Raw genomic sequence first — 18,320 nt, 5'->3', positions numbered from 1 at the left:
GATTTTTGCATTCCCACCTGTTATAATTGTTAAAATTGTTATTGTAAAATTACTGACTGCCTGCGCGCAGTCCCACATAATTTTATAACGGAGGAATCATTACCAATGAATTGTTTTTAGGAAATAACCGTCCGCCGGCGTACAAAATCATATATAAGGGCGGCAAATTAGCTTGTAAGATCAGAAGCTAGGAGATAGGCATACGAGTCAGTGGGCTTCTACCACTGATCAACACGACCTGAAGGTTTCTACTTCATTTCGTGATTATTTTATATTCAGAAGGAGGTTTCTACTCTAACTGACGGAAAGCTTAGCAGAGGGGTTCTACCTCCGCTACTCTTATTTAGACAGAGAGTAGGAGTAGCCATTAAGGACATCGGTCTTTTTTGAATAAATATTATAACGTTTTCCGAAACCCCTTTGTTATTTATTTCAAGCGGAATAGGTTCCCCACCAAATATAGGAACCCTGGACGGACTGGGCATACCTCAGCAGGAATAAGTCCGTCACACAACATTAAGAGGCTTTCGGGCACAAACACCCCATCATCGGTAAAAGTAATTGACACAACTGATGGCCCCATATACTCTTCGGTAGACATTGCAAATCACTTTGGTTTTACTTGGTCCAATTATGCAAAAGATTGCAACTTTCATCAAGACCTCATTCTTAAAAAAAATCAAACTCTGTCCGAAGAATACTCTATTAAGTCGGTTTCCCCGAGAGCCAAAAAAATAGAGTCCCCCATTACCCTCTTCGAGCTGGAAGCAACCCTTAGCTCAATAACAGGAAAACCTCCAGGGCGGGACCCTATTTCATACCCTTTACTTCAATACTTGCCAACCAAAGTCAAGACCAGGGTCATCGAGTTATACAACCATATATTCAATCAAGGAAATCTACCGCATGCGTGGAAGAACGCATCAGTTCTCCCCATTGCAAAAGCGAATCAATCCCCGACATCCATAGCTGGTTACAGACCAATATCTCTTTTGCCATGCTTAAGTAAGACATTGGAAAAAATCGTTGCTAAACGCATCGTGCGGTTCGCAGCGTCTAATAACCTATTCGACTCACACCAAGTAGCATTTAAAGAAAACCAGGGAACTTTGGACGCCCTGCTTATATTTGAAAATTTCGCCACTTCGGTCGTTTCAACAAAAAACCACACATCCGTCCTTAGCATTGATTTCGAGAGAGCATACGATAGAATCGGCCCGCATGTAATTCTTCAACAACTTTCGAGATGGAAAATCGGAAAAGAATATATAACTTTGTTAAAGATTTTTTAACCAACCGTTTCTTCACAGTAAAAGTCAATAATAAGTTCTCAAATACAGATAAACCTGTAAAAAGCTGGATGAATTGAGATGCATATCTGAGGGTTCTGATATAGATGTTATATGTATTTCCAAAACCTGGTTTTCTTCATGTCATAAAAATGATTTGGTGCAACTAAATGGATATCAACTTTTCAGGGCTGATAGACGTGGTCATGGTGGTGGTGTTGCTATATATGTTAAAAGTAGTTTATCCTGTAAACTTTGCTGCAGTGCTAGTCCAAGTGATTCTTTCGAATATGTGTTCGTAGACGTGTTCTCTGTAAATAATGAAAGGCTTCTTATCGGCTGTGCATACAGACCTAATCGTGGAGTTGACTTCTCTGGCTTTATTGAATTTCTCGAGCCTCTACTTATAAGCTATGATAATATAATCATCGCTGGGGATTTCAACTCCAACCTTCTCGTCGACTCAACTCTAAAGATAAGTATGGAGTTTCTTGGACTTTTTCCCACCAATTTAACTTCACCTACACACTTTACTGACTCAAATTCTTCTTTGCTGGATTTATTTTTTGTGAATGATCCCCTGAAATTGCTCCACTACGATCAATTGTCGGCATCTTGCTTTTCAAAACACGATCTGATATTTCTTAGTTACAACTTTCAAACGTCACACATCAAATGTTCCTTTACGTATCGTGATTTTAGAAGCATAGATTACAGTTCCCTTAATGCAGCGGTGGAGTCGGTCGAATGGAGCTTGATTCGTACGCTGACATCGGTCGATGATCAGGCATTATTCCTACAGAACCATATTATTAGGCTTTTCGACAACCATGTGCCAGTGAAACTCAAGGCTGCTACACACAATAATACCCCTTGGTTTAGTGCCAATCTAAAACACTTAATTCACCAGCGTAACCTTGCTTACTCACGATGGAAAAGATACAAAACCCTGGAGGCTCACAACTGCTTCAAAGCAGCTAGGATCGCTGCAAACAAAGCCATTAGGTCAGCTAAGCAGAAATTTTATAATAACAAGTTTAGTGCTGCTTTGAGTTCGAAGGAAACATATTGGTATCGGAAAATCCAAATGCGATATTTCTGTCCTCCCTGATGTAGACATTAACGAGATAAATATAAATTTTGTAAATCTGCCAATCTCAACTGACAATATTTGTGCTGACAATTATTGTATTCGCGCTAATGTTGATTTTGGTCCTCTTGAGTTTGCTAATGTCGATGATTGTGATGTCGTTCAAGCCATTCTTTCAGTAAAGTCTAATGCTATGGGGTTCGATGGTATATGTCCGAAATTTTTAAAAATAATTCTTCCTAAAATCCTTCCCCACTTAACCTACTTGGTTAACTCTGTGCTGACGAGCTGTGTATTTCCCAAATGTTGGAAAGTTGCTAAGGTAATCCCAATCCCCAAGCAAAACAAGGAGTATAGACCTATAGCTATTCTGCCTTTCCTTTCCAAGGTCGTCGAACGAATTTTGCACTGCCAGATAAATACTTATGTGCAGGATAATAACCTTCTCACAGATTCCCAGTCTGGATTCAGGTCAAATCGTAGCTGTAAAACGGCGCTCCTATCGGTGATAGAGGATATTCGAGAACAAGTTGACAACAATTTTACTGCTTTCCTGACTCTTCTCGACAATTCAAAAGCGTTTGACTCGGTCGACCACACCATTCTCTGCAAGAAGCTGGACAACCTATTTAATTTCTCCAACTGTGAAACAGCCCTAATCAGATCGTATTCGGCCGGCCGAACTCAGGCAGTAAGTGTTGGTAGCAGAAAGTCTGACTTCGTCAGTGTTTTAAGAGCAGTCCCACAAGGCTCAATCCTTGGTCCCTTGTTATTTGTTTTGTATATAAACGATTTGCCTGGTGTTCTCAAGTATTGTAATATTCACATTTATGCTGACGACGTACAATTGTATATGTGCTGTCCTAGTGATCGTACCAGTTCATGTATTAATAACTTAAATTACGATTTGTGTCAAATTGGTACGTGGGCTTCTATGAACGGCTTATGTCTTAACCCTAAGAAGTCGAAATGTATAGTCATTCATAGAAGGTCACTAGATAAAAGTGGAATGGAAAATTTAATTTTAGACAACACTCCTCATGGAACTTGGGGGTAGGGAGGGAGGGAATGGCCTGAAGGTTTAATGTGGCCACATAAATCGTTCCCGAGATGGTCGGGCTAGCACCTTAATGGTGCTATGGTACCGGAGCGTACCGGATTTGTATCCGGCAAAGGACCATCACATCGATAACACTCCCCAAAGCCTTCGGCGAGCAACCTTATCGCTACAACAACAACAACAACAGCATCAGGGTTGGACATATGTATATACGGACGGCACAAAAACTACGAATTCCACAGCCTTTGCTGTTATAGACTCGAATGATGAAACCATTTCAGTAGGACACATGCTAACCTTCTGTTCCATCTACACGGCTGAAGCCTATGCTGTTCTGCAAGCAGCACAATATGCCTTGCATTCTGGGGTGAATCACGTTATATGCACAGACAGCATATCCACCATTCGGTCAATACTCAACACATCTAACAAAAACTAACTAATCTCCTCAATTCGCAGCATTTTGGCACTAGGAAACAATTCAATAAAAATCATGTGGGTTACAAGCCACGTTGGAATACCAGGTAACGAAGCTGCTGACGAAAGAGCCAAGCTAGCAGTGAACCAACCACTCATAACAATACCTTTCATGTTGAAAGAAGATGTGTATAGACTTGCGAAAGCACATATTTCTAAAGCCAAGCTCGAGGAATGGAAAACATCCATTACCACTACTCAGCCATTAATGTAAGAGGTCTGAAACCAATCCTCCCAGGGGTGCAAAATGTAAGGACATCACATATTTTTGCAGACTAAGAATTGGTCATACGATATCTACACATAGCCATATTCTCACGGGTTCAGGAACTCCACAGTGTAACTTCTGTAACGTTCCGCAGTCTCCGTCACCCACCTATTTGACAACTGCCAACATTTTTCGACTATACGGGCCAACATCTTTGGTAGAAACATCCCGTCGGAGACATTGAAAAGCTACGACATAGAATCCAGCAAGAATATCAACGAATTCCTCTCATTATCTGAGCTTAAAAAACTAATCTAGAGTTAGCTAGATTTAAATTTATAAGTTATTGTATTTTACAGTAATGACACACACAGTACAAAACAATATATACGTAAGTATATATAAATTTACCTAAACTAATATTCCGAATGTAATAACCAGAGAGCCGAAAGTGGCAACACTAGCGCTCCTATCCAGTGTAAAGCAGTGAATCGTCACTCCTTTTCCAACATATAATAATAATAATAATAATGTATATACTGCTCCTAACAAAAGATGTTTCCAACCATTTCTCCACCTTCGGCTTCCCAGAAAATACAAATCCAACCATTACGACAATACAAAGGTTGTGAACTATTTGAACCCCAGGGAAGTGAACCTCTCTTGACATATGTACTTCAACATATGGCTTCAACATCCCGTACCATATCGTATTTTAAAATGTTGACGATCATAGCTGATGCTGCATGATGTAGTCGCAGGTGTATATTGGGCTAGTTTGATTGCAAGTGACCTGTGATTCAAATAGCGCACTTCCGCATGCTTTCTTCCCCTGATGAAATAAGATTATTATGTAGTATGTTATTTTGAATTAGATATAAAGAATAAATGCATCATAATCGCATTCAAAAATGATTCAAAAATCTCAACCAAAACGATTGAAATATGTTCACGAATATGATCAGAAAATTACTGTGAAAAGCAGTCAAATATTACTCTAAAACAATTAAGCCCAATTTTACAATGATATCAGATATGAACAAAAAGCGTTTCGAAATATGAATCATAAATGATTATTCAAGAATAATCACATTTATGGTACATTTTGCTCCCGACGATAAGTTAATTTGCTAACAGAAAATGCTTTTAAATTTGATCGTTTTTAATCATCTTGGGGTATGATATTTGAATAATTGTTGATCAAAATTTTCCAAAAATGCTGGCTGGAAAATTTCTAATTGATAACACAAAAAATGTTTTCGATGTTGCTGTGATCCGCTAAAACTATTGTCTTAAGATAAAATTTAAAAGCTACAGTTACATATATAACAAATATATGGCAGTTCAAATCCCTAAATGGCTCTACTAAAAATTACGTTTTTTGAGTTATAACATTATGGAATTAAATGAGCGATATGTACTCAAATTCGTATGTATGTTTTTGCAGAAACTATTTTCATAACAAAACATAATACATAAGACTGTTGGAATCAGACAAAACGATGAATGAACACAAATTTAAGCTCGGCCAACTTAGCATTTTCAATCGAGCCTTCAGTTTCATTGGGAATTCACTTGTAGTGTAAACTTAATGTTCCCAGTTATTTGAGCGCTAATAAACTTATTCTTACAAAAGGGACTTCATAATACGGTTTTTGTTAATCCTAAATTTTTATTGCACGAACAAGCATATTCATTGGCTATCATTGCAGTTACATGAAGTTGAATAATACAATTTGCAATGAAATGAAACGGATTATTTGCAATAATTATTGTTACATAATCACTTTTTGTAAATTAGTTGAACTTTCGCACTATTATGGACATAGTAAACAGTTCTTACCATGCCTCTAGCGACTAGGGGCGAAGTCAACCAACGGCGGTTCAAATGTTGCCAAATGCTTGACAAATTTCTGGAGTGTTTGGCAATTTGAAATACCATTTTTGCCAATTCCTTATATTAAATTTTATCTTTAACAAAATTGGCCACAGATGATTGTATGTTTGTTGTTATAGAAGTCACAGCTGACCAGACACAGATTTTGATGCTATATAATACCATTTCGATATTTTGTTGCTCGATACCATTTACCTCCTAATGCGCAACCGGTAGGAAATGAGTTCCAAGCAACAGTCGTAAAGGGCCAATTAAACTTTCTTACAGGCCCACCTAATATAAACGCACGCAAGTCTTTTTCTGTCAAAAATGTATCATGCACATATAAATTGTATGCGAGCAAACCAAAATTGAAATTACTGTGCATGGCACAACCATACAAGGTGCCAGCATGGGACAGCTGATTATAAATTTTTTTATTTTATTTGACACACCAAATTTCGGCCCAGTACGATTTTGACGTATGTCCATCGAATTCACAAAAACAAAGTACATGGAATTTTTATTTATGTTTGTAGGTATGTCACCATACTGCCACCTTGTATCGCCCCACCATGTTACTGTGTAAAAAGCTAACCCGATTTCCAATTTTTGTTCTGCGTGACATTTTGGTTTGACGTTTGCATACATGTTTTACATTGTCGCCATAGTAAATTTTACCAAGTAGCGCAACTAACAGCTGATCGGTGAAATTCGCACATTCGCACGCACAGTTCTCGACTCAGTTTCAAAAAAAACTTTAGAATATTTAGCTTAAATTTTAAAGTGAGATAATCCTTACCAATTGATATATATATAGAATATATAAGGCGTCTTTGTTGTTATTAAAAGAATTTTTTTATTTATATTAAAGTTTTTATCATTTATTTTTGAACTTTACTTTAACAATTTCATGCGTTTTTAAAGCATTTTCGTGCATATAAATACAACCATGTGCATATACGTTTTGACATTACATTTCATACTCGTTCGTGTTTGCCATTCTCATTGTTTCTAAATTCGTAAACAATAACTGCGAATATTCTGTGTGATTTTTCAAAAAAATGTATTATTTTTGTGAAATTTTATACTTAATCTGAGGTATTGTGGTGGTCAAAAAGCTTTTATGCAAAAATACTTGGCCTCACAACACGACAATGTACTTCGTAATGTCGAAGTACATATATGTATATATATTTGATGTGGAAGCTTGTATTTGAGAACACGGGTGCCACTTCAGTCCATTCCCTTCCACCCTATATGGTCCGCTAGTCCCTTTTTCTTAATTTTGGTTCTTTTTCGGCATGGTTTTGGCACTTTTATTTCTTTTTCACTGAAACAAAAATTCAAAATACTGCTAAAAAAATTGTCGCATATCTATTACCCACATACAATTTTCAATTTACTCCAATGGAATTCTTACCACGAAAATTGCTCTATCAATAAAATGTAGCAGAACAATAATATTTCACTTGGGAGATAATGTAGGCGAGGCATTAAAAATGAAGTGTCGAATGTTCGGACAAACACATTGTCATTAATTTTTGATGAAACTACGCACTTATCAGAAAAAGACTTGTTTTAGTGTTTAGATATTTCGATCGGTATTCAATTATTATACAGTTGAAACTTTTAAGACGCTTCATTTTTAGTCTGAGTTCAAAACTCACACTTACTGAATCTAGGCTCTGGTATGAAGTTCAAACTGTGAGTGAAAATGAAAGCATCTATAAAAATAGCAGTAACACAATTTCTTAGTTTCATTTACGATTTATTGAGTTTACCACAACGCAAATTTTTTAACCGTTCCTTACTAAATCCTAACTGCGCTATACATCTTTTTTCATTGCAATCAAGTAACTTCTGTAACGTTCCGCAGTCTCCGTCACCCACCTAATTGACAACTGCCAACATTTTTCGACTATACGGGCCAACATCTTTGGTAGAAACATCCCGTCGGAGACATTGAAAAGCTACGACATAGAATCCAGCAAGAATATCAACGAATTCCTCTCATTATCTGAGCTTAAAAAGCTAATCTAGAGTTAGCTAGATTTAAATTTATAAGTTATTGTATTTTACAGTAATGACACATACAGTACAAAACAATATATACGTAAGTATATATAAATTTATCTAAACTAATGCCCCTATTACCGTTTACAACTCAACTTAGTTGGGTTGTAATTAAAACAACTCAACTTTAAGACAACTCAACTCCTGTTTGGTATTACGAATTACAACTTATTTCAGTTGAAATTGAATTGAGTTGCCAACTTCAGAAAGTGATGATTTGACAGATAAATAAACAGCTGATCAATTTGTGGCAGAAATTTAAGCATTTTCAAATGTGATTTTTTTATTAATATTATATGAAATCTATTTTATAATGACAAAAATGTTGGTGATTGACATTTCGCGAATACGGAAAGCATTCGCGTGATCATTCCAATCCCTTGGAACTACCAAGCACCAAGTAAGAAAATGTTTAAGTGACAAACAAATAATGAGTTTCATATGAAGTTATTTTGCAGATTTGAAAGGAAGCATTTTACTCAGTCTAAACAAAATTAAGGACCATTTCCGCATACGCGTTTGTATTTTATTTTTATGCGCCATACTCCGATTCCTTGCTGACGGCAGCTATCAAATATGATGTGGAAATGATTTTGGTGTTGAACTGGTTTTAGATATTATTGAGGAGAATATTTGTGCGAAGTAGATTAAAACCCAAACAGAAAAAACTGTATTTTACTCAAATAGGATTCCCAGGAGTAGTGATAAGTATCAATGGGACTCGCATAATTATTTCACCTATTTTGGCTGCATCCGAACTGCGGCCAGCCTCGTCCAACTAAGGTCAAAAAGTTATTCAATGTAATTCGTTTAAACGTTGTTTTTTCTAGAAATGTGTACAAAATTGTTGATTATTGTTTGATTAAAAAAGGTTTAACTACCGGCTTTAAATGTTTTGCTTTTTTTTTTTGGTAACGTTTTATAAGCCCGTGCACCATCTAACTCTTATCAAAGGTGGTATCAAAAGACGGGTTTCCATCTCCGTTTTTAGGATTCGAGAGCGGAAATTAAAAATTTTATTTCTTTTGAAAGATATTTACAAAGACCCACAAAATGGCCCGAGAGGGTACGAAATATGTGGCCCGTTCCACAGTTTTTTTTTGCACAGAACATCTTTCTGCGTTGGCGACCTTTGGCCGCGATTCGTAAAAATAACTCTGGTTGGGTCCAACACCTTTCTGCATAGCTGTGTGCAAAAAATCTGGCAAAATACAACAACCACATGAAATTAGATTTTATTAGAAATAAAATTTTTAATTTTTGTGGTAATTCTTTACGACAGCATGACACTGCTAATACGTGTCCAAAAATATCGAGAGAGGTATTAAACGATGCGTCTTGGCATCAATATTAATAATCCGAAGGCGGAAAATAAAAATTTTAACTCCTTCAAAAGATATTAAACAAAAACCGAAAAAAGACAACAACATTACAACAACCACATGAAAATCGCCAACTTCAACTACAAATATCTCCGGACAAGAGATAAAATGTTTCTTTTCCGCCTTCGGATTATTGTTCTCGAGATTAATACGCGTCTCGATATTTTTGGACGCGTATTAGCAGTGCCATGCTGTCGCAAAGAATTACAATTTTTGTTTTCGGATTCTTAAATCGGAGGTCGAAACGTGTCTTTTGATATCAACTTTGAACATCTTTGTTAAAAATTAGGTGGTGAACCGTCTTCTAAAACGTAACATTTTTTCAAAACAACTGCAAAATTGCATGAGACAACTGCTAGTAAGCAGTTGTAAGATTTTGACGTCTTTGACAACTACACCAACACAAGGTTGTAAACGGCAATGCCACAAAAAGTTGTAAGACTAGACAACTCAACCGAAATTTTTTTTGACAGGTTGAGTTGTAATCTGTAATACCAAATTGCGAAATTTCAACTCAACCAGAGTTGAGTTGTAAACGGTAATAGGGGCATAATATTCCGAATGTAATAACCAGAGAGCCGAAAGTGGCAACACTAGCGCTCCTATCCAGTGTAAAGCAGTGAATCGTCACTCCTTTTCCAACATATAATAATAATAATAATAATGTATATACTGCTCCTAACAAAAGATGTTCCCAACCATTTCTCCACCTTCGGCTCCCCAGAAAATACAAATCCAACCATTAGACAATACAAAGGTTGTGAACTATTTGAACCCCAGGTAAGTGAACCTCTCTTGACATATGTACCTGGATATGGCTTCAACATCCCGTACCATATCGTATTTTAAGATGTTGACGATCATAACTGATGCTGCATGATGTAGTCGCAGGTGTTGTTGTTGTTGTTGTAGCAATGCTCGCCCCACTTAATAGCCGCGACCGATCACAAATTGTCATCAATATCCTCTAACGGGAGTCAAAGGAAACTTGCCGTTTCAACAGGGGTGGACCATAAGGAAAGGGGTGTTAGAGGCGTTGGTTCCACATTACAATTAAAGAGATGGTTGGTGTCATGTGGGGACACATTGCAAGCAGGGCATACATTTTGTATGTCGGGGTTGATTCTGGATAGGTAAGAGTTTAACCTGTTACAGTATCCAGAACGAAGTTGAGCAAGAGTGACACGCGTTTCCCTGGGGAGTATGCGTTCCTCTTCTGCGAGTTCTGGATATTTTTCTTCAAGTACTGGATTCACCGGGCAATTCCCGACATAAAGGTCCGACGCCTGTCTATGGAGTTCACCAAGGACCTGCTTGTGTTTTTCCGCTTCATACGGCTGGGTTCTCAGGTGCCGTATTTCCTCAAAATGCTTACGGAGATGACTCCTTAGGCCCCTAGGCGGTGCTGGTTCGTCAATCAGATGTCTGTTGGGATGCCCAGGTTTCTGGGTATTCAACAGAAACTGTTTGGTCAGCATCTCATTTCTCTCCCTGATGGGGAGTATTCTCGCCTCATTATGCAGATGGTGTTCTGGGGACATAAGAAGACAGCCCGTGGCGATTCTGAGAGCAGTATTTTGGCAGGCCTGTAGTTTCTTCCAGTGGGTGGTTTTTAGGCTTGGCGACCATATGGGTGACGCGTAGCACGTAATCGGCTGGCTAATTGCTTTGTATGTGGTCAAGAGCGTTTCTTTATCTTTTCCCCAGGTACTGCCAGCAAGGGATTTGAGGATTTTATTACGGCTCTGAATTCTTGGAACAATTGCGGTTGCGTGCGCACCAAAATGTAGATCCTGATCAAGCGTCACACCCAAGATTTTGGGGTGTAGGACAGTCGGTAGCGTAGTGCCATCGACGTGGATGTTCAATATGGTCGACATTTGGGGCGTCCATGTTGTAAATAAGGTCGCGGAAGATTTAGTCGGTGACAATGCCAGGTTTCGTGAGGCGAAAAAACTGGAGAGATCAGGGAGATAGCCGTTTATTTTATTGCATAGCTCATCGATCTTTGGGCCTGGGCCTGTGGCCATTATTGTGCAGTCATCGGCGTAGGAAACGATTGTGACTCCTTCCGGTGGTGAAGGTAGCTTAGATATGTAGAAATTAAACAAAAGCGGGGATAGGACACCACCCTGTGGCACCCCTTGTTTAATTCTCCTTTGTTTTGATGTTTCGTTTCTGAATTGCACCGATGCCTGCCGACCACCCAGACAATTTGCGGTCCACCTTTTAAGACATGGGGGAAGGGTGGACCCTTCCAGGTCTTGCAGTAACGAGCCATGGTTGACCGTATCAAAAGCTTTTGATATGTCTAACGCTACGAGTCTGTTCTATGGTGGGGATATTGATTCAAACCGCAATTTATCTGGGTGCTAATGACGTTTAGCGCGGAGGTAGTGCTATGGAGTTTTCTGAAGCCATGCCGATGAGTGGCTAGCTGCAAATGTGCTTGGAAATAAGGGAGCAAAATGGCTTCAAGCGTCTTTGCCACTGGCGATAGGAGAGATATCGGACGATATGACTCACCTACGTTAGCTGGTTTCCCAGGCTTTAGTAGCGGGACCACCTTGGCCATTTTCCATTTCTCGGGTATGACAAAGGTGGAAAGAGACAGGTTGAAGATATGCGCTAAATATTTGAAACCCTCTTTCCCTAGGTTTTTAAGCATCGGCACGACTATGCCGTCTGGGCCCACTGCTTTGGATGGTTTAGCGCGACCAATGGCGTCCTCAACCTCTCTAGCGGTGATGGTAATTGGTGACGCGCTGAGTTTGTGTTTATGTGCGTGTCTATTGGCTCTCCGTCTATCTTTGTCGACCGTAGGATGCATTATATATTGTCGGCAGAAAGCGCTCGCGCATTTTTTCGCATCCGACAGCACCTTATCGCCAAAGGCGATGGAAACTTTGTCTTTGTGCTTAATCGGATTCGATAGGGACTTTACGGTGGACCAAAGTTTACCTACACCAGTAGAGAGGTTACAACCTCTTAGGTGCTCTTCCCATTTCGCCCGCTTGTGTTCGTCCACAAGCAATCTGATGCGTTGGTTTATATCCCTTATTTGGGGGTCGCCTGGATCAAGCTGTCTTATAAGGTCGCGTTCCCTCGCTAAGCTCGCGGCCTCCGCCGGGAAGTGGGGCCGGATTTCGGGAATTCTCCCGGCGGGAATGAAATGTGCCGAGGCGGATTCAATGACCTTACGGAAGGCACGCTCCCCTTGGCGGGCATCAGTCGGGATAGGGAGGGCAGCAAAGCTGCTGTCTGTTGCAGATTTATATTCTTCCCACTTTCCTTTTTTGAAGTTTATGAAAGTGCGTTTTTCGGTGACGATGAAGTCGGCGGTACGCTCGAACGAAATAAGTATGGGCAGGTGGTCGGATGCCAATGTTACCATCGGCTGCCAGTTGACGCAGTTTACGAGTTCTGCGCTCACGATTGAGATATCTGGCGAGCTATGACAGCTTCCTACCATACGTGTGGGGGCGTCTCCGTTTATTGTGCAGAACGTCGTTTCGTCTATTTGATCCGCCAACATCTCACCCCTACTGTCCGCCCGCAAGTTTGAATGCCATAGGTCGTGATGGGCATTGAAATCGCCTAAGATAATTGCCAGTGAGTAAGGCCTCGATATTAGGGCGGTATCCACTGGGGCAACAGGTGACAGGAGGGATGTAGATGTTGATGATTTCTAGATTTGCATCGCCTGACCGGACAGATAGGCCTTGACGTTCTAAGACATTGTCACTGCGGTCGATGCCAGGATCAAATATATGATATTGCACAGAGTGGTGTATAATAAACGCGAGGCCGCCTCCATTTCCGCTCTCGCGGTCTTTCCTGTGGACATTATAACCAGAGCAGGTCTGCAATGCAGATCTTGCTGTGAGTTTAGTCTCTTGAATCGCAGCAATGCGGATGTTGTGCCGCTTCATGAAATCGACTATCTCCGTAATCTTCCCAGTTAGTCCATTACAGTTGAACTGCAGAATTCTGAAGTGCATGAGGGGTGACGCCGCCACTCTAGGGGTAAGTGAGGGGTGACTACGCCTAGGTTGTGGAAGGCCAGGACGCAATTGCTGTTGTGGCCTTGGGACTGGGCGCCCTTGGGCAAGCATTGGGGTACCCGGATGATTTGGGTTTGCGACCTGGCAACATGGCGCGATGAAACCTGTCGGGGGGTTGCCGTCGCGGAGACCAGAACATCTAGGAAAGTGGCACCACCCAAGGCAGGAGCTGCATTGAGCGGATGTCGCAAACCTATATATTCTGTGCTGGCAGACGGTGCAAACGGAGGCAGGGACTAAGAGTCTGTTTCCCTGACCTGCACGATTTCTGCCAGAAAAGAGGGGGGAGAAGAAGACGGGGGCAGGGGCTGATCCTCAGCATTGCAACCAGCTCTACTACGAAGGTAGTAGTTATGAGTGGTATCAGCTGTTTGAGTTGTTGGCGCCGTGGGGCGCGAGCAGCAGCGGGTACTTGTTGTGGCTTGCTGAGCAGCGAAGCTGCTGGAAGGTAGTGGGGATACGCTTAGGCGTAGACTACGGGACGCCCTTGGGCGTGAGCAGCAACGAGCCACAAAAGATTTATAAAAGTTACGTGGACGTCGGGTTTTGGGATCAAGCCCAGAACAACCTGTCCGATGCAACCATCCCTTGCACGAGACACACTGAACAGAGTATGACCGTCCTAAAAAGATTCTTTTCTGGCAAATGCAGCAAAACCATTTCTCATGACCGGGGTCAGGAGACGGACCCGGATTGGGTTCGATACCTTCCCGGAGTAAGAGAATATGTAGCAGTCCTGCTGCAAGGAGCTGCTGGGAGGATGACAATTTGTGGGAGGGACGAAACAAATTAAATGGGGTCACACTGAAATGACAGTCCTTGGTCGGGAAAAATCCCGAGTCGCTCCGGTACATAGAACCGACTGCCTTGGGAAGTCGCAGGTGTATATTGGGCTAGTTTGATTGCAAGTGACCTGTGGTTCAAATAGCTCACTTCCGCATGCTTTCTTCCCCTGATGAAATAAGATTATTATGTAGTCTGTTATTTTGAATTAGATATAAAGAACCAATGCATCATAATCGCATTCAAAAATGAATCAAAAATCTCAACCAAAACGATTGAAATATGTTCACGAATATGATCAGAAAATTACTGTGAAAGGCAGTCAAATATTACTCTAAAACAATTAAGCCCAATTTTACAATGATATCAGATATGAACAAAAAGCGCTTCGAAATATGAATCATAAATGATTATTCAAGAATAATCACATTTATGGTACATTTTGCTCCGGACGATAAGTTAATTTGCTAACAGAAAATGCTTTTAAATTTGATCGTTTTTAATCATCTTGGGGTATGATATTTGAATAATTGTTGATCAAAATTTTCAAAAAATGCTGGCTGGAAAATTTCTAATTGATAACACAAAAAATGTTTTCGATGTTGCTGTGATCCGCTAAAACTATTGTCTTAAGATAAAATTTAAAAGCTACAGTTACATATATAACAAATATATGGCAGTTCAAATCCCTAAATGGCTCTACTAAAAATTACGTTTTTTGAGTTATAACATTATGGAATTAAATGAGCGATATGTACTCAAATTCGTATGTATGTTTTTGCAGAAACTATTTTCATAACAAAACATAATACATAAGACTGTTGGAATCAGACAAAACAATGAATGAACACAAATTTAAGGTCGGCCAACTTAGCATTTTCAATCGAGCCTTCAGTTTCATTGGGAATTCACTTGTAGTGTAAACTTAATGTTCCCAGTTATTTGAGCGCTAATAAACTCATTCTTACAAAAGGGACTTCATAATACGGGTTTTGTTAATCCTACATTTTTATTGCACGAACAAGCATATTCATTGGCTATTATTGCAGTTACATGAAGTTGAATAATACAATTTGCAATGAAATGAATCGGATTATTTGCAATAATTATTGTTACATAATCACTTTGGTAATAGTCTAGTTGAGGGGTCGACTGCTAATACGCTACCAAAAATATCGAGAGAGGTGTCAAAAGACGCGTATTAACCTCGAGAACAATAATCTGAAGGCGGAAAAGAAAAATTTTATCTCTGTCCGGAGATATTTGCAGTTGAAGTTGGCGATTTCCATGTGGTTGTTGTTGTGTTTGTACCCACCAAAAAAATTGTGCATCACCGTGGCGGTAGCCACGGTTAAACCACACACCCGGACGTGGCATGGCGTAGCCCAGGGTTATTTTTTATAAGCGCGGCCGAAGGCCGCCAACGCCGAAAGGTGTTCTGCGCAAAAATACTATGGATCCGACCCCCGGTTTCGGAGGTACCCGCGGGTCTTTTTTCGGTTTTTCGTTAATATCTTTTGAACGCGTTAATATTTTTATTTTCCGCCTTCGGATTATTAATACTGATGTCAAGACGCGTCTTTTGACACCTCTCTCGATATTTTTGGTAGCGTATTAGCAGTCGACCCCTCAACTAGACTATTACCATCACTTTTTGTAAATTAGTTGAATTTTCGCACTATTATGGACATAGTAAACAGTTCTTACCATGCCTCTAGCGACTAGGGGCGAAGTCAACCAACGGCGGTTCAAATGTTGCCAAATGCTTGACAAATTTCTGGAGTGTTTGGCAATTTGAAATACCATTTTTGCCAATTCCTTATATTAAATTTTATCTTTAACAAAATTGGCCACAGATGATTGTAGGTTTGTTGTTATAGAAGTCACAGCCATTGTTTACTATATAGTTTGGCAGCTTAAATTGAGCTTATGTTGCGAATAGAGTGGAAGGCAGTGGACTAGGCAGTCGAATGTCGTATAATGAAGGAATTGATGTTCGGAGTTTTTTCAAAATTTGCCCGGAATCCAGAATCACAAAACGGGAGTGTAATTAAGTACGAAAATGAAAAAATGTAGTAATGTTTTGCTCCTTTTTTACCAGGAGATTTTCATTTTAAAAATGTAATATACAAACCAATGTCCATTCTATTACTTTTTTAGCAGGATATTTTCATTTTAAAAATGAAACATAAAAACCAATGTTCCTTCTATTACTCATTTTATCTATGGATCTTCACATGCACATTATAAAAACGTGCTTTTTATTTTTGCGAACGTATTCCTCAAAGAACATAAATGAAACACTTATTAATGTAAGCATTAATCATATTTCTTACTTCTTAAATGTTCTTATTAAATATTATAAATGTGTTAAAAGTAGCGAGACTAAAATAATATTGACAAATCTGATATGTCAAACTAATTTTATATAATAAAAATGATTTCAAAAATTGCATACATTTTAAACATATGCATTATATTTTAAATTTTCTCTATGTTTCTTTGGCTATATAAGATAAAAATTCCAGGGGCCGTTTTCACCATCTTCGCTGAACGCTAACAAACACTTTATTTTAAAGTGATTCGTCAAATAAGGGTTACTTTAAAATAACGGACGTTAAAAGTTCCCCTGTCACATGAGGAAATATGAAATACAACTATTTTTATAACATGAAGATAGATAGAAAATTTATTGGGGATTACACTGCGAATGTTGATCTATTGTGCCCTCATCAGATTGCGTCGCGTCCCAGGAGGATATGTTCCACCGTCTCTCCTGATCGATCACGAAATCGACATGAAAACAAAATTATGTTTTTTATTTAGTTGACCGGTGATAGAAATTCTTATATTTTTCAAGAAATCCACGAAAATTCAAGAAGATCCCTAAGTTTTTAATTATTTGTGTTTCGCTTTGACGTTGGCGGTGCGTCGCTAATAGATTGAAGCAATTAAAGCGCGTGTGTTCAATGTCAGATGTAGACGCAACGCAAGTGCCAAAACGACTCAAAAGTCACCTTAAGATCAGTTGCTTCATTTGTTATTTATCATTATTATATAAAAATGTTGGCTCTCGTAAGAAGCTAAACTTAGGCAAGATACACACGAGACATAGCTTCGTAGACGCGTACAAAATACGGAAAGCAGCTACGATTTTCTACGCCTCAAGATTTCTTATGATGTACCTAATACTATGAAGATGCGCCTCGTGTGCATCTTCCCTTAAATTATGTTCAAATAAAAAATGCTTTGTTTTTTAAACTTTGCTAATATTCACATTCATGTCTACTACTATGGCTGTCGCTTCCATACTACTATTTCATTATTTAAAACAAAAATTAGTTCTGAAAAATGCAACCTTGTCACATGCGTTCTCAAACACGGTTGCCACACCAAGTTTTCATTTAGGACCAAAATGCATCGAAAAAAAGACCAGATCTCAAAAAAAGGACCAAATCATGGGTTTTTTTATTGGTATACAAACAATTGGGATGTTTCAATGGTTTAATATATAAAATTTTAATAAGTACAAACTTGGTTTTAATTCAAACTGCAGAAACAAAAATAAAGTGCACCTTTAGGTATTATATGTTCACATTTCTAGGATTAGTCTATGTCTTTCACCAACCAAACGTTGTGAACCTAGTTTTGCTTGATTTCAATGGAATAAAGTGATTAGCGCAGTTAAGTTTTATTAAAGAACGGTTAAAAAATTTACGTTGTGGCAAACTCAGTAAATCGTAAATAAAACTAAGCAGTGGTGTTAAGGCTACTTTTATAGATGTTTACTTTTTCCCTAACAGTTTGAACTTCATACCAGAGCCTAGATTCAGTAAGTGTGAGTTGGAACTCAGACTAAAAATCAAGTGTCTTAAAAGTTTCAACTGTGTAATAACTGAATACCAATCGAAATATCTAACCACTAAAACAAGTCTTTTTTCTGATAAGTCCGTTGTTTCATCAAAAATTAATGACAATGTGTTTGCCCGAACATTCAACACTTCCCTTTTTAATG

At 39.0% G+C, this 18,320-nt stretch overlaps 1 protein-coding gene and 2 long non-coding RNA genes across 3 annotated transcripts in view; 1 reads left to right on the top strand and 2 right to left on the bottom strand.

Moving 5' to 3' along the window:
- Positions 1-6,169, bottom strand: part of LOC137249867 (fumarate hydratase, mitochondrial-like) — a 63,320-nt gene extending 57,151 nt beyond the window's left edge. Inside the window, exon 1 of the mRNA XM_067781853.1 lies at positions 5,968-6,169. Coding sequence (XP_067637954.1) covers positions 5,968-6,066 — 99 coding nt within the window. The 5' untranslated portion in view covers positions 6,067-6,169. The remainder of the gene's footprint in view (positions 1-5,967) is intronic.
- Positions 6,170-7,750: 1,581 nt separating this feature from the next.
- Positions 7,751-16,235, bottom strand: LOC137249866 (uncharacterized). The gene is made up of 2 exons (XR_010952580.1): positions 16,013-16,235; positions 7,751-7,973 (listed from the first exon to the last, which is right to left on the bottom strand). It is a non-coding gene; the product is annotated as an uncharacterized lncRNA (long non-coding RNA).
- LOC137249865 (uncharacterized) lies at positions 8,147-8,961 on the top strand. Its single transcript, XR_010952579.1, has 2 exons — positions 8,147-8,476; positions 8,535-8,961. It is a non-coding gene; the product is annotated as an uncharacterized lncRNA (long non-coding RNA).
- Positions 16,236-18,320: the final 2,085 nt, after the last annotated feature.

The sequence above is a fragment of the Eurosta solidaginis genome, chromosome 4, assembly GCF_040869045.1.
Source record: "Eurosta solidaginis isolate ZX-2024a chromosome 4, ASM4086904v1, whole genome shotgun sequence".
Lineage (NCBI taxonomy): Eukaryota > Metazoa > Arthropoda > Insecta > Diptera > Tephritidae > Eurosta > Eurosta solidaginis.
Note: the sequence above shows the minus strand (reverse complement) of the source record. Positions and strands in the feature narration are given on the sequence as shown.